Source organism: Pongo pygmaeus, chromosome 16 (assembly GCF_028885625.2).
Source record: "Pongo pygmaeus isolate AG05252 chromosome 16, NHGRI_mPonPyg2-v2.0_pri, whole genome shotgun sequence".
NCBI lineage: Eukaryota > Metazoa > Chordata > Mammalia > Primates > Hominidae > Pongo > Pongo pygmaeus.
Genome location: NC_072389.2, coordinates 57,396,899 through 57,413,027, shown reverse-complemented (window position 1 = coordinate 57,413,027; position 16,129 = coordinate 57,396,899). Strand labels below are relative to the sequence as shown.

Genomic DNA, 16,129 nt, shown 5'->3' with positions numbered 1-16,129 from the left:
AAAAAAAGAAGCTAATTTCCCACCTACCTTTTTCCACCCCAACTCCGATGCATCCTTCAAACCAGGCTTCAGTGACATCACCTCTAATGACCACACCTGCCAGCAGAGTCAACCCTGTTCCCCTCTGGCTCCCTGACCCTGGGTGAGAGCCTCTGTCAGCCACCATGACACTGCACTGTAGTTGCTACCTGGGTGCTGACCTGTCTGCCCCCTCCAGACTGTGAGCTCAGTAAGAGCAGAGACTGTCTTACTCTTTTCTGTACCCAAGCACCTGGCACAGTTCTTGGCACATAGTAGAGATTCTGGAACCATCATTCAAGCAGCAAACATTCACTGGCCTACACTTCCTCTTGAGTTCCAGCCATGACTTTGATTCTGATTCCTTGATCTGGACTGGCATCCAGAATATTCAGCATCTCAAGCTTCACAGGACCCAACTGAGCAGGGAGGCCACAGAGGCAAGCATCCTCTCCCTGGACATGGGAAGGAGAACATCCAGGGACAGGGAGCAGTTTCTAGGCTGTTCCAGTCTGACCTTGGGGGGACCACAAAGAAGGGTGGTGCAGCAGATGGTGTGTCCGCTGGAGAGGGGGCTGCCAATGAAGAGGAGTCTCTTCCCTGGTTTCCCTCCTCCAGTGTTGTCTACATCGACGCTGTCCTCCAACGCTGCAGCCACAGATAGTCATGAGAAGGCAGATCCGACCATGCCACTCTTCTGATGACAGCAGGCTGCTGTCACGGTGGGATAAATGAGCTCTGTCACGGGTGTACAGCACCATTACTTGCCTGCACCTACCCCTTACTCTGCAATCAGGTTGTTTATTCCACCCCTAAAAAATATTGATGTAAAAATTTTACATCAGTATTATTGTTGGGCCTTTGCTTTTGCCATTTCCTCAGCTTAGCGTACCCACCTAGGACCTCCTCTCATCTGACTCACCTTTTTATCCTTTCGACTGAGCTCAGATGCCACCCCAAAAGACCCAGTGCGGTGCCCAATGTCTGGGACAGAAGCTTGCTGTGTCCACACATCTAGCTTAGCAAGTCCCACGTTGTATGGAAGTCATCATTATGGCTCCATCTCTTCCCTTGACTCTGAACTCCAGTGAGGGCAGGGACTGACTCTCATACACCTGGGTGGTCCCAGAGGCTGGTACAGACGGAACCGGAATGAACTAGGAAAGAGTTTGAGCTGTATCTAAACGGTGTAAGGGTTTGTGCGTAGTAAAGACCAAATCCAAGTTGCTCAGGGAACAGGATAGGGCCAGGAGGGGGAAAAGAAAAAAAAGGAACTTTTTAAAAAAAAAAAATGGTGAGCTCCTTGGATCAGAAAATAGGTCTGGAACCATCTGTGTGCCTCCCACTCCCAGTGCTAGTGAGCGTGCCCTGTTAAATTGGTGAGTTGCTTGACAGCTGAAGTAGGGATGATGGATTAGGGATAGGGATAGGGAGAGGTACAGAAAAAGAAGGCAAAGAGTCATTGTTTTGTTCACCCACCAAAAACTGCTGCTTAGGATTGCTACCGTTGATTGAAGTTTAATAAATACTAAGCATTTCATTTATTCCTTCAGTAAATATTACTGGGTACTCACTGTATGCCGTGCTGGAGAATGTCATAGCCAACCCTTATGAAGTGTTCCCTTTATGCCAGGCTTGAATAGTTGTCCCCACAACCCCACAGGGGAAGAGAAGTGGTGAGAAAGTACATGATTTGCTCAAGGTTGTGCAGCTGGTGTGCGGCAGAGCCAGGCTTTGACCCAAGCCCCCAAATCCAGAGCCTAGATTTTTAACTGCTTTGCTCCAGTTTTGCCTCTGAAGAAGATCAAACAAGACAGCACTCCTGTCTTCCTGGAGCTAGTGGAATTTCTTAACAGGTCGCCATTATATTCTAGCAAATTGTTATTATAGAAACCAGCTGGTTATATTCAACATTAAAAAAAAAATTAAATCCTGGAGGAATGGTCCTCCAGAAGGCAAAGGAGAAACCACATCTGTCCTGAACCAAGTTCGCACAAATAATACCCAGCACATATTCAGCTCATTTCCAGGTCTTTTTTTTTAACTTCCTAATATTTAATTTTTAAAATTTGTTTTAATTCAGTGGATGCAAAATTTGGCAGATAGAAACAGGATGGAGTGGGTTGGCAGTGATCTACATGTGGGAAGAAAAAATGTAGTGAGAAAAAATAATTAATAGTTGGGATCTATTCAAATTCACATTATGTAAGGAGGGCCCTATTTTGGTTGGGTGAATCATCTTTTTTATTAAAAGGGAAATTATCAAAAAGCTATGGCTATCCTAATGCTGCATTGGGGGAAGCAGCAATAATATTGATGTAAAATTTAAAAGTAAAATACTAAATAAAATATGCTCACAACTCTGGGCCGATAGAGCCTTATATATAAGGCCTATATGGCTGGGCGCGGTGGCTCACTCCTGTAATCCCAGCACTTTGGGAGGTGGAGGTGGGTTGATCACGAGGTCAGATGATGGAGACCGTCCTGGCCAACATGGTGAAACACGTCTCTACTAAAAATACAAAAATTAGCTGGGCGTGGTGGTATGTGCCTGTAATCCCAACTACTCCGGAGGCTGAGGCAGGAGAATCGCTTGAACCTGGGAGGTAGAGGTTGCAGTGAGCCAAGATGGCACCACTGCACTCCAGCCTGGGTGACAGAGCGAGACTCCGACTCAAAAAAAAAAAAAAAGGCCTATAAGAATCAGTCTGGGTGCCATGGCTCACGCCTGTAATCCCAGCACTTTGGGAGGCCGAGGCGGGAGGATCACAAGGTCAGGAGATCGAGACCATCCTGGTCTAACTTGGTGAAACCCCGTCTCTAACTAGAAATACAAAAAATTAGCCAGGCGTGGTGGTGGGTGCCTGTGGTCCCAGCTACTCGGGAGGCTGAGGCAGGAGAATGGCGTGAACCCGGGAGGCGGAGCTTACGGTGAGCCAAGATTGCGCCACTGCACTCCAGCCTGGGCGACAGAGCGAGACTCCGTCTCAAAAAAAAAAAAAAAAAAGAATTTGGAAAATTCAATCTGTTTTTAAACTTCATTCGATGTATTTTGTAAAGAACGTATCTGTAAAAGACAAATATGCTATTTGTGGCAGTAAATAATGCAATGTTTTAGCAGAAGCAATGGCATAATAATTGAACATTCATGTAGCACTTTAGAGTTTAGCAAGGTTTTTGTTTCGTTTGTTTGTATTTTTAGACAAGGTCTAGCTCTGTCACCCAGGCTGGAGTGCAGTGGCGCAATGTCAGCTCACTGCGACCTCTGCCCACTGCGACCTTTGCCCCTGGGCTCAAGCAGTTCTCCCACCTCAGCCTCCCAAGTAACTGGGACCACAGATATGTGCCACCACATCCAGCCAAGTTTTTGTATTTTTGGTAGAGACGGTTTCACCATGTTGCCCAGGCTGATCTCAGACTCCTGAGCTCAAGCAATCCACCTACCTTGGCCTCCCAAAGTGCTGGGATTACAGGCGTGAGCCACTGTGCCTGGCCTAGTTTAGCAGGTATTTTTACAGTTTGGGTTTTCACAAAGACTTTTAGCCCATGTGCAACTTTGCTCTTTTATCACAAGGAAATTAGGCAACTAAAAGGAACTTTTAGTTCCTTGGAGAAACAGCTGATTTTAGAGCAAGGACAGGGAAGGAACAACGGAAGCTTGGAATGAGAAGTGCTCAGACTATGAGGGGGACATGTCAGAAGGTCACGGGAACCTGCTTGACGGGGCTCCCCATCACCTGGGACAATTTGAAGATCAAAGTCAATAGTATTAGTAATGGATTACAACCTCTTGAATAAAATAAGAACCCATGAGTCTCTACTAATGTAAATGAATGAATAAATAAATAACTGGGAGAGGAGGCAGAGCTCCTCCTTAGAAAGCCGACTAATGAATGCAGAGGGAAGGATGGACTGAGAAAGATCACCACTTGCCAGCTATCATCACAATCACTCATTCAGGCCAGAATCATTAGTAGTATTAAAATAAGGCCGTTGAGGTTTGAGGGTTAACACAATGTTTACATAGCCTCAGAGTACCTCCCTAACAAGACACTTTGCATTACAAAAGGTAAAATGGTAACTCTCCAGTGGAGAGACCTGGCAGGTGCCCCCTTAACCAGATGATCCCCGGTGACCCCACCAGCAGTGGGACTCATGTGCCCAGGTGGGATGCAGTGACATTAGCTCAGCACCCCATCTCTGTGTCCCTGCCAAATGTGTTTTACCCAAACTAATCTCAAGGAAGCATTAGACCACATTACAAGAAGGAACCAAATAACTGGAAGCTAAATATAACTGGAGGCTAAATAAACATGCAACTGAATGCATTCTATGACCGTGGATTTTCTTTTGCTGTGAAGGTTATTATTTGGACAATAGGCAGTATCTCAATAAGTCTGTAGATTAGTGTTGTTTCAGCATTAATTTTCTAATTTTGATCATTACACTTTGGTTATTTAAGAGAGTTCCTTGTTTTTAGGACATACACACTGAAGCATTTTGGGGAGGGAAGGATGGGAGGAAGGATTTCCCAGGAAGGGACGCTGCTGTCATAGGACTCAGACCACAGAGCTGACCCCTCTCAGTGCAGGCTTCCAGTGGAAGGGAAATGGGCCACGGCCCCGTCAAGCCTCGGCAGCTCCCTGGGAAGAAATGAGGAGCAGCTGCCTAGCCTCTTCCCACCCTGTTCCTCTGTCTGTATACGTAGGCTGTCCCCCCCTGAAAACGACCTCTTCCCTCCTCACCTGCCTGAAGAAAGGCCAGCTGAGAGGTTTCAAGGAAGGAGATGTGGATGGACGGTTCAGAGCCCTGGCTTCTCCTTCTCACATAGCCACCAACAAGAGAGGGAAATGGGGAGTGGCCACGGGATCCCTGCAGACCTCGGCATCCTCCCTTGCATGTTGAAGGGCCTGGACGAGCTGGTCTTTGTGGCTTTCCAGCCACTTCCTACGAACTTGTCCCTCTCAGACTCATCAGTCTCAGCTTCTCTACAAGCCCCTAGAAAGCTCGCCCTTGGCCTCAGGAAAGAAGCTGTGGTCCCAGCCCTGAAAGACTGACTTTTGGATCTCCTTTCTGGTGTAGGTGGTGCTGTGAGTGGATCGTGTATTCAGACTTTTAGGACATTGTGTTGATTTCTGTAGACACTAAGTTTTTCAGTAAAATCACAGGTGTGCAGTTTGCAGACAGCTTGCTTGGCAGTTTGCTGGTTCATTCTTTCCTGTGCCATGTGTATGAGGTACCTGCCATGTCCAGGCCGGTGCTAGGCACACAGAGGGTCAGCTAGACACAGCCAGCTCTAGAGCTGCAGGGTGTACCTTATAGTCTTGATGGGACAGTTTTGTAAAGTCAGTTTTCCTTGTGATGAGAGAGTGGTAGGCAGGAGAACTAGAAGCCCCAGCCTGGTTTGCTGTTGATTGTATGAACTTGTCTTAGCCAGATAACCTCTGTGAGTCTCAGTTTTCCCACCTGCTAAATGGGCATAGCAGTCTCACTCTCCTGCCCATCCTGCCCTCCTCTCAGAGCTGTGGCCCTTAAAGGGAATAATTTTATGTAGTGCTTTATGAATATGAGGTGGTCTTGTTGTTAATCCCTCAACATGCATAGATAAAACTGCTTTGAAAAATATAGGGTCTTAAACACAAAGAGAGAATGGCAGTGTTGTCTCTACCCTCTACTGATCTTAAAAGAAGGAGTGCTGCTAGGATGCAATGGTAAGGAATCAGAGAATCAAGCTGTGGCTTGTTAGGGAGGAAGCCCGTGGGGCTGCCTCCCCCTGTGGAGCATATGTCTGTGCTGTGCCAGCCCAAAGCCCAGAACCTGGTCCTTAGCAAGGGGACTGACTATGGCCTTGTCCTTCCAGTGCACCAGGTGGCGGAGCGGGTGGAGGCCCTGGGGCAGTTTGTCATGAAGACCAGAAGAACCCTCAAAGGCCATGGGAACAAAGTCTTGTGCATGGACTGGTGCAAAGATAAGAGGAGGATCGTGAGCTCGTCACAGGTATGTCACACCTGCTGCATAACGGGTGAGCGGGTTTTGGATTTTATAGCTAAGGGGGAGGAGAGCTGTCCCTTTCCAAAAGCCCTTTTCTGATCTTTGTGAGTTTGCTCATTCTCCAAAGGATGTGATTTAGCATAAAGAACTCTCTTACATATTATAGAACTTCACAAATTTGGGTAGATTTGAAGTTGGTAATAGTTGAAACAGTGTAGACTGTATTTAACCAATATGATGAACCATTGAAAATAATTTCAAAGTCTTATTTGTAAATGAAACCAGTTTTTAAATAGTTTCTTTTTTTTTCAAGTTGAGGGCATAAGAGTCTATCAGTGACTTTCTTTCAATTTAAGGAGTTTAGCAATTCTTGTGTCATAAAGAACAATGTTAAGATACATATCTTGTAAAATACAATTTTAAAAATCATATCATTTACATAGTTTATTTTATATATTATTTATTAGTTATCTATTACTCCAAAAAATTACCCCCAAATTTAGTAGCTTAATTATCTCGCATGGTTTCTGAGAGTCAGGCATCTGGGAGTGGCTCCACTGGATGGTTCGGGCTCAGGTGGTTTGTGAGGTTGTGTGAAGATGTTGGTCAGGGCTGTGGTTGCCGACAGCTGGACTAAGGTGGAGACTCACTTCCAGGGTACCTTGTTCACATGGATCTTGGCTGGAGGCCTCAGTTCCTCATCAATGGACCTGCTCACAACATGGTAGCTGGCCTCTCCCAGAGCGAGTGATCCACAAGAAGGGGCAGAGGCAGGGCCATGCCATATTTCATGACCTGGCCTCAGAGGTGACAGTCCATTGCTCCTGTTGTATTCTGTTGTTCACACAGAACAACCCTGATATAAAGAGGAAAGAGACTATAAAAAAGTGTGACTATCAAGAGGCTGGAATGATTTGGGACTCATTTGGAGTCTGGCTCCCACAGCTTAGTACTTTTGATGTCTATTTTTATGTAACATGTATTGAACATAAAGCTATAAACTGAAGTCACATGAAATATTCTATAGGCTGGTTATAGTGGCTCATGCCTATAATCCCAGCACTTTGGGAGGCCAAGGTGGGAGGATCACTTGAGTCCAGGAGTTCGAGACCAAATGGTGAGACCTCGTCTTTACAAAAATAGAAATACAAAATCAGCTGGGCATGGTGGTGCATGCCTGTAGTGCCAGCTACTTGAGAGGCCGAGGTGGGAATATCGTTTGGGTGTAGGAGGTCAAGGCTACAGTGAGCTGAGATTATGCCACTGCACTCCAGCCTGGGCAACACAGTGAGACCCTGTCTCAAAAAGAAAAAAGAGATATTCGGCCGGGCATGGTGGCTCACGCCTGTAATCCCAGCAGTTTGGGAGGCCGAGGTGGATGGATCACCTGAGGTCAGGAGTTCAAGACTAACCTGGCCAACATGGTGAAACCTCGTCTCTACTAAAAAATACAAAAATTAGCAGGGCCTGGTGGTGGGAGCCTGTAATCCCAGCTACTCGGGAGGCTGAGGCAGGAGAATCGCTTGAACCTAGGAGGCGGAGGTTGCAGTGAGCTGAGATCATGCCGCTGTACTCCAGCCTAGGCAACAGAGCGAGACCATTTCTTTTTTCTCAAAAAAAAAAAAAGATATTTTATAAATCATATTTTTATGATCAGCATAGGTTTCCCCCAACCCCTGCCTTGTGCTCAGTTTTTCCAAAAGCAGGTTGGTTTGCTTTTTTTTTTATAACCCTTGTAAAACTGGATATACTCTAGATAATCCACAAACTGTAATGTCTGTGTCAGTTTTGCGTTTGATAGGACAAATGTTATTACTCTCCTGGATTACCTACAAATCTAGTATGTCACATTGCACTTGCTTTTTTTTTTTAAGATCAAAATAAATTTATCACTTATGTATTCTACCACATTAAAGAAACAAATAAAAACCTTTTATTCCCACCATCCTGTCACAACCATTATTATTTTTTTATTTTTCTTTTTTCTTTTCTTGAGATGGGGTCTCACTCTGTTACCCAGGCTGGAGTGCAGCTCACTTCGGCCTTGATCTCCTAGGCTCGAGTGATCCTCCTGCCTCAGCCTCCCAAAGCACTGGGATTACAGACGTGAGCCACCTTGCCCTGCCCATTATTATTATTTTAGAGCACTGCTTTCTAGTCTTTTTCAAGAGCTTATTCTTATAAGGTGCTTATCAGGATATCCATGTCACTCTCTAGCCTTTTGACTTCTTAAATCCAGATAAGGTAGGCTTTGTGTTGGGTTTTCTGTCACTCACATACTGCTGTTGGGAGGGGGGACCTTCAGCAGGGCTGGGCACACCCTGTCCATCTCGCTCTGCTCCAGAGCAGGAAGAGGTGGATGTGGGTGTGGGGAGGAGGCTGGAAAGCAGGAAGCCTCTAGAACAGACTTGGACTCATCAACAGCCTTCCTGCAGGAGAGTAATCACCCCAGCCACGTGGGATTAAGGCTTGGGGGTAGAGGCACATTCTCTCTGGGTACATAGGCCCCTGCACATAAATCTGTGCTCACCGAGGAGACCACACTTAGTTTAATGAGACCCCACAGCACACAGTGGGTGGCACACACTGGGACTCCAGAGCACACATGGGGGGACAGGCAGGCAGTAAGGTGGAAGAAGCCCCTAACGTGGTCGCTGATGTGGGCAATGCATGGAACCAGTCCCCAGCCATCAGGGGCTCCAGGTGCGGAGGACCCCATGATACAGATGTGTGGCCCCACTCCAGTTTCTGTGCTAAGGGCTTACCGAATCCACCCCACACATTGTGTGTGGCCATTTAGGCAGAAATTAGACCAGAAGAACCAATGTGCTTTGGAATCTCAGAAGGCCCCCAAACCACCAACTTTGACCTTGCTTCAGGGTCCATCTGCCATGCATGGCGTTAACACAGAAATCTTCCATCAGCTCATGTAAAGCAAGCAGCTGTGTCACTGCAGATCCGATCTTGCTTCTGCCCTTAAGTGATATTTTCCATCCATATCTCTGCCACCTCATTCATCAAAATTTGGCTCCAAATGGCTTGAGTGATTAAAAAATCGAGCCTGCCATAGAGGCTGTAGATTTCCCATCCCTGAGGATCCGATCCTCTTCCACTGTCTGCCCAGCAACCTGCATGTCACGGTCTGGGCAGAGGACTGCTTTGCAGGGACCAGGGCTCACGTGCATTTACCTCTAATAGGTTTTCATTACAAATAGATGATGCTGTAGTCACAACCCACACCCACGGGAGGCCGCAGCTGGGTTACAGTGAAAGTGGCAGCATTCTCTGTGGCAGGGCCAGCTCTGCGTTCACCCTGGCAGGGAGTGCTGTTTGCTTACTGATCGGCTGCCCACAGGGGTTCCCACCACGATAGGTACATATCGCACGTTGTTCTCAGTGTAGGTGTGAAATGTCAGAGCTGGAGCTGTGACATCTGTGAGCACCTGGAGGAATTAGACTGATCTCAGGCCCATACAGCCCCCTCTGCAGCTGTCCCTGGCAGAGAAATGGACAGAGAATGGGGAGGGGGGTTCCTGGATGGTGCCACAGGGACCAAGGACTCCAAAGCAAATGGGAGAAAGGACAAAGTAGTGGAGATGTTGTGGGAGAAAAAGATCTGTTATTTACCTGTCACATACCTAAAGGTAATGTCAGGTTTATCTTTCCCCTTTATAATTTGTTGACATTTAGGGTATGGCGGGTAATGATAGTGTACCAACAATCTGTGTATGGTTTGTAAATAGTATGAAAGAAGTGTCTGCGTGTTGTTTCGTGTAGTTGTATCTTTCCAAGGAATGTAAGATTGAGAACTGATCCTTTGGCTCTGCTGGAATATCCAGCCCCTCCTGCACTCACCCCGCTTTTTTTCATGGATAGGTTAGGGGGTCTTGATTATCCAGATCCTCATTCTGGCTTTCCACTTCACACTTCCCTGCTGGACACAGCTTTTATGAGGAATTCTCAGCAGTAATCTGTAAGAACTTGACAACCCCTAAACTGTTTGCTCTTCTCCCTCCAGGATGGGAAGGTGATCGTGTGGGATTCCTTCACCACGAACAAGGTGAGGCATTGTTTCCAGCCACGTTATAGGCACTTCAGAATCCCAGCCTACTTAAAGGTGCTCTGGTCCAGCTGCCCGGCCCTGTCCTGATTTCTCTCCATGTATCCCTGCAAGCAGTTGCCTCTAGGGATGGAAACCCCAAGAAGGCCCATCCATGTTTGAACAGCTCAACCAGCCCATTGCAGCATTTATTCCCCTCTTGCCCCAAGAGGACTATTAGAGCCACCATAGGGGCTGCCAGTACCAACATGGGAATAGGCAGAGCACGGAAAACTTGCATCCACATGTGCAACTGCATGTACTATTTGTCTTCTGAGTGATAAGAGGCACCAAAATTCTCCATTCTCTCTCCCCTGTCTTTGACCAGACTCCATAGCCCTGTGGGAATACATGGAGGGTGGGGAAGATGAGGCTGCAGTGGGATTGGGCAGAGCTACCCTGTGATGCAGTCTGATCCCCTTGCAAGTCTGGCCTGGGCACAGCTCAACTTAGATTTAAATTTTAGCTGTTAATGAAAGATAAGACCAAAACCTATGTGTGGGTATGCTGGCACACCTGCATTGCATTGGCATTTACAATAAAGAGTATTGTGTATTAAATAAGAATTCCTATATTTATTTAGAAAGCCTTCCTTTATGCTATGAAAAACATGAGACCTGTCTCTGTCTCTGTCTCATAGTGAATAGCAGCCATATTCTGCATTGTTGAATGTGTTTAGTCAATGTCGTGGGAAGCAGCTGGTACATGACCTGGTCAAGTGAGGGGCCAGAACCATTTTGTAGAGTTGAGTCCCTAATGGTCAGTCCCCTGGGGAATAAAAATGACAACAATTTGCACAGGGCTTTGCTATATAGCGCCTAGCTACTTGGAAGACTTCGTCTCTCTCAACACCTTCTGGACTGTACAGAGGTGTAGTTGCTTCTGTTTACACCCTATCCTGGCATAGAGTACAGACTGATTTCTGGGGAGCCAAGGGTGCCACTTATGGCCCGTGGCAGGGAATATAGCCATTACTTGTGAGGAAAGGGGCCTGGGATACCCTGTGCTGAGAGTGGCTACCTCAGCTCATTCTCTGGAGAGCAGTAGATTATTCTTGGCCTCTGAAAGCCTACAAGGCTGCTATTGACAATAGTATTTGGGCAGACAGTATTGGGGCCTGTGTTTCCCCGCAAAAACACATATAATTATAACAGAAAAGAAGACCAGCACTTGAATGTACATTGGAAACATTAAGAACTAAGTGCGCCCATCCCTGGCTGTTGGCTGGCTGAGTCACCCCGTCCTCCTGCATGCAGATATGCAAACAACAGAGCCATGTTCCCAATATATCTGAGCCTGAGGTCTTATTCCCATGGGATACGTGGACCATGGTCCTGGTTCTGCCACCACCAAGATGTGGGACCACACACAGGCCAGCTGTTTGTGCCACGGTGGTTCTCATTCTTCCTCTGTGAAGCCAGAAGCCAGGGACTGTCGTGCTTAGTTCTCAATGTTTCCATTTTACCAGTTCTCATTTATCCGTGAGCACAACCCAAGATCACCCTCCCCTCCCCCGACCCATTCATACCTTCCCTGGGATGGTTTAGGACCCATAGTGGACACAGGTTCTTGCAGATTCACAAGTAAACAAACTTAAAATACATATATAAAAAGTCATTCCAGAGTATATTTTGAAAATGGAAATCAGAGTAAATAAGGAAAAGTAAGTATCTGAAAGGAGATTTGGGCATACCTTTCAAAGAAAAGGGGCCCTGATACTCAGGCAGAGGAACAAAGGGAGTATGACATTAAGAAGGAAGTAAAACATGAAGGTTTTGTTTTTTTTTTTTGCTTTTGCTAGTTGAGCTTTTTAACTTTTCGAATATGTGACATCAAGTTGATTATAAGAGTCCCCTCATAAGTCTTGAGCCCATCTTTACCCTATACCACTTCCTTTTGAAACTATAATGTAATTCAGTAGGCATCTGGTGATTTTATTTTCTAAAATTTAAACATTAAGATTTTTGCGGCTGGGCACGGAGGCTCACACCTGTAATCCAGCACTTTGGGAGGCCAAGGTGAGCGGATCACTTGAAGTCAGGAGTTCGAGACCAGCCTGGCCAACGTGGTGAAACCCCATCTTTACTAAAAATACAAAAATTAGCCGGGCATGGTGGTGCATGCCTGTAATCCCAGTTACTCAGGAAGCTGAGAAAGGAGAATTGCTTGAACCCTGGAGGCGGATGTTGGAGTGAGCTGAGATTGTGCCACTGCACTCCAGCCTGGGCAACAGACTGAGACTCCACCTCAAAAAAAAAAGAAAAAGAAAAAGAAAAAAAAAAAGATTTTTGTGTGGAAGTGCTAGTTGTTCACTCTGTGCTGTGTTTCAGGAGCACGCGGTCACTATGCCCTGCACGTGGGTGATGGCATGTGCTTATGCCCCATCGGGATGTGCCATTGCTTGTGGGTAAGTTGGAGCTACAGCAGCTTTTCAGAGTTTGTGTTAACCATAAAATACTGTTCTCTTAGCAAAAACAAGCAAACAAACAAGAACTCAGTTTTTGTTGTTTAATTGTTTAGCAGTATGCTAAATCCTTCCCTGAAATCGATCAAAGAAGAAACCATAAGCCAGCACAGTGGTGCCTGCTTGTAATCCCATCCACCTGGGAGGCTGAGGTGGGAGGATCACTTGAGCCCAGGAGTTCAAGTCCACCCTGGCAACATAGCAAGACCCCATCTCTTTAAAAAAAAAAAAAAAAAGAACCATAAAACTCTCTTTCATAATTATTTTCATTACAAACTGACAGTAGTTAACATTTCAAACCTGTCTCCTGCTCTCTCAAATGCTTTTGGGCAGAGCCATAAACGTTGCAAACATTTTGGAAAGCAACTTGGTAATGTCTGTCAGAAGCCTTGAAAAACAGATAGCCTTTGATCTGGTGACTCCACATCCAGGAACTTGTTTGAAAGGAATGATCCAAAACATAGAAAAACCATATGGACAATGACATTAATTGTAGTATTTTTAAAAATAAAGCAAAAAATACCAGGTGTGGTGGCTCTTGCCTGTAATCCCAGTACTTTGGGAGGCAGAGGCAGGAGGATCACTTGAGCCCAGGAGTTCGAGACCAGCCTGGGCAATGTGGTACTAATACCTTGTCTCTACAAAAAAAAAAAAAAAAAAAATCTAATTAGCTGGGTGTGGTGGTATGCCACTGTAGACCCAGCTATTCTGGAAGCTGAGGTGGGAGGACTGCTTGAGCCTGGGAGATTAAGGCTACAGTAAGCTGTGATCATGCCACTACACTCCAGCCTGGGTGAGAGTGAGACCCTGTCTCAAAAATAAAATAAAGCAAAAAAGGAAAGAAAAAAGGAACCAACATACCCATCCAAGAAAACTTAAGTGAATTGTGGTACATGAATTGAATGGAATATCATACAGCCATTAAAAAGGAAAATTCTCAATTACACTGTGTGAAAAGGGCATCAAGATTACTAGGAAGAGTGTGTGCCTTATTCCCTATTCTCCTGGAGCTCAGTTTAACAGGGTTGACAATGAGAACTGAAACCGACATAATTCCCAGTCCCTGTGTTGAACAATTCTGAGACCATTCAAAATATTTCTGCCACAGTATCTCAGCCATGTTTTTAAAAAGAGGCATATTAGGCCAGGCGTGTGGTGGCTCACGCCTGTAATCCCAGCACTTTGGGAGGCTGAGACCGGCGGATCACGAGGTCGGGAGATGGAGACCATTCTGGCTAACATGGTGAAACCCCGTCTCTACTAAAAATACAAAAAAATTCGCCGGGCACGGTGGCGGGCGCCTGTAGTCCCAGATACTCGGGAAGCTGAGGCGGGAGAATGGCATGAACCCGGGAGGCGGAGCTTGCAGTGAGCCGAGATCGCGCCACTGCACTCCAGCCTGGGGGAGAGAGCGAGACTCTGTCTCAAAAAAAAAAAAAAAAAAGACATATTATAAAGGCTGGGAGGAACTATACCAAATAAAATAGTAATTCTTTCTGGATGATGGGACTATGGGGATTTTTCTCCTTATAATGAGGAAGAAAGAATTTTATTTTAAAAGAGGAAAAGCCCGAGCCCCAGGCAAACGCTTTGGAGCCCTCTCCAGCCAGACACACCAACCATCTTCTCCAGTGTCCCTTCCCTTCAGGTGGCTGCTTTGGGGACATAGTCTCGCTCTCCTTCCAGTGGCCAAGACCACTTATCCCTTTGGAGCCCATGTTCACATACATGTATTTCACTTTTTATTTTTTGAGATGGAGTCTGGCTCTGTCACCCAGGCTGGAGTGCAGTGGCATGATCTCGGCTCTCTGCAACCTCCGTCCCCTGGGTTCAAGCAATTCTTCTGCCTCAGCCTCCCAGGTAGCTGGGACTACAGGCATGCACCACCACGTCTGGCTAATTTTTGTATTTTTTTTTTTTTTTTTGCAGAGATGGGGTTTTACCATGTTGGCCAGAGTGGTCTCGAACTCCTGATATCAAGTGATCTGCCTGCCTCAGTCTCCCAAAATGTTGGGATTGTAGGTGTGAGCCACTGCACCCGGCCCATATTTTTTAATTTTTAAAATAGCTCAAAAGTGGATTGTGTCTCCACTTTATAGATGGATGCCAGTATTTATATAAAATTTATTACCATCTACTTCCTAAAAGGATAAGAGGTGCTATAATAAAAGATATATATGTAAATATATATATATATTTGTACTACATGTGTAACACATCTATTAGAGAAAGCAAGCAAGAGAGAAATAGGCCACAATGATAAGGTTGGTGCAAAGGAGTTTAGCCAACTACAGTTAGAAGGCACAGTTCCAAGACTGCCCCTGGCTTCAGATACTGGCTGCAAATTTGAGGGTCCCCACAACCCCAGGAATTCACTAAAACAACTCGCCAAACTCATGAAAGTGCTGTACTTACTACCACAGTTTTATTACAGTGGAAAGGTACAAATTAGAACCAGCCAAAGGAAGAGACCCCTGGGGCAGAAGCCAGGAGGCATCCAGCCATGGAGCTGCCAGTCATCGTCTCCCTGGTGTGGTCACTGACGGCGTTGTTTCCTCTTGGCCACGGTGTATGGTAATACATGCAGAGTATTGCCAGCTGGGGAAGCTCCTCTGAGCCTTAGGTGTCCAGAGGTTTTATTGGGGGCTTGACCACACACTGCCTGTGTGGTTTACCTTTATAAAGTCTCCAGTCTCTCTAGAAGTTCGGGCAGATACCTTTAGTCTCAAGTTCCTTTGGAGATCAGACCTGATATGATGCATTCAAAAGCCCCCATCATAAATCACATTATTAAACTGGTGGCCAGAGCCCCCAAGCAAACCAAGCCACTCTTACCAGGCAGGACATTCCAGGGGCCCAGAGATCACTTCCAAGTAGCTGAGGGCAAAAGCCAGACCTCTCCTGCAGTGTCAGTTCTTCACTACTCAGTAGGAATCGTAAGTTCTCCACATTTTTTAAAATCAAATAGGGTAATACGTTTAAAACAAATAGGGTAATATGTTTCTAATTGGACATGAATTTTAGCAGATGCATAGAGCTGGATGTGTTACATAATCCATCAATGTCCAATATTGAAATATTAGATATGCAGTTCTAAATTACAGAAAGAATATATTGGGTAGGCCCTTCTGCAATGTATAGTGAATATGATAACAGTGAACAATGTCTTCAACAGTAGTTTAGAAAATGATGCTGTGGCTGTTTCTTAATTTTACCCTCACTAAATGGAATGCAGCAGCAGAATTCCCATGGGGGTAGCAGGACGGAAGGAAGAGAGCAGCCTTACCAGGCCCAGATAGATAGCTTTCTGGTGATTTAGCTTGGTGCAGAAACAGAGTTCAGAGTGGAGGGATGGCTGGCGCCCTAATCTTTGTCATCTCTATTTCCCCACCCTGGCATGTGGGAGGTGCTAGCACCTTTCCTGGCTGCCTCACTGGCTGTTACGAGGGCCAGACAGAGGAAGTTCAAGGTATGAACATTTGTGAAGGCATTTTTCAAAATATGGCAGTCTAGTGGATGAGAGAGCGTCAAAGACGAAAGTAATATTGACTCCTTAT

General features: G+C 45.9%; 1 protein-coding gene across 2 annotated transcripts in view; it reads left to right on the top strand.

Moving 5' to 3' along the window:
* GNB5 (G protein subunit beta 5) overlaps positions 1-16,129 on the top strand; it is a 59,356-nt gene that overhangs the window by 20,367 nt on the left and 22,860 nt on the right. For both annotated transcript variants that reach the window (XM_054450716.2, XM_054450718.2), the window contains exons 2-4: positions 5,879-6,015; positions 10,028-10,069; positions 12,439-12,515. In XM_054450716.2, coding sequence (XP_054306691.1) covers positions 5,879-6,015; positions 10,028-10,069; positions 12,439-12,515 — 256 coding nt within the window. The remainder of the gene's footprint in view (positions 1-5,878; positions 6,016-10,027; positions 10,070-12,438; positions 12,516-16,129) is intronic.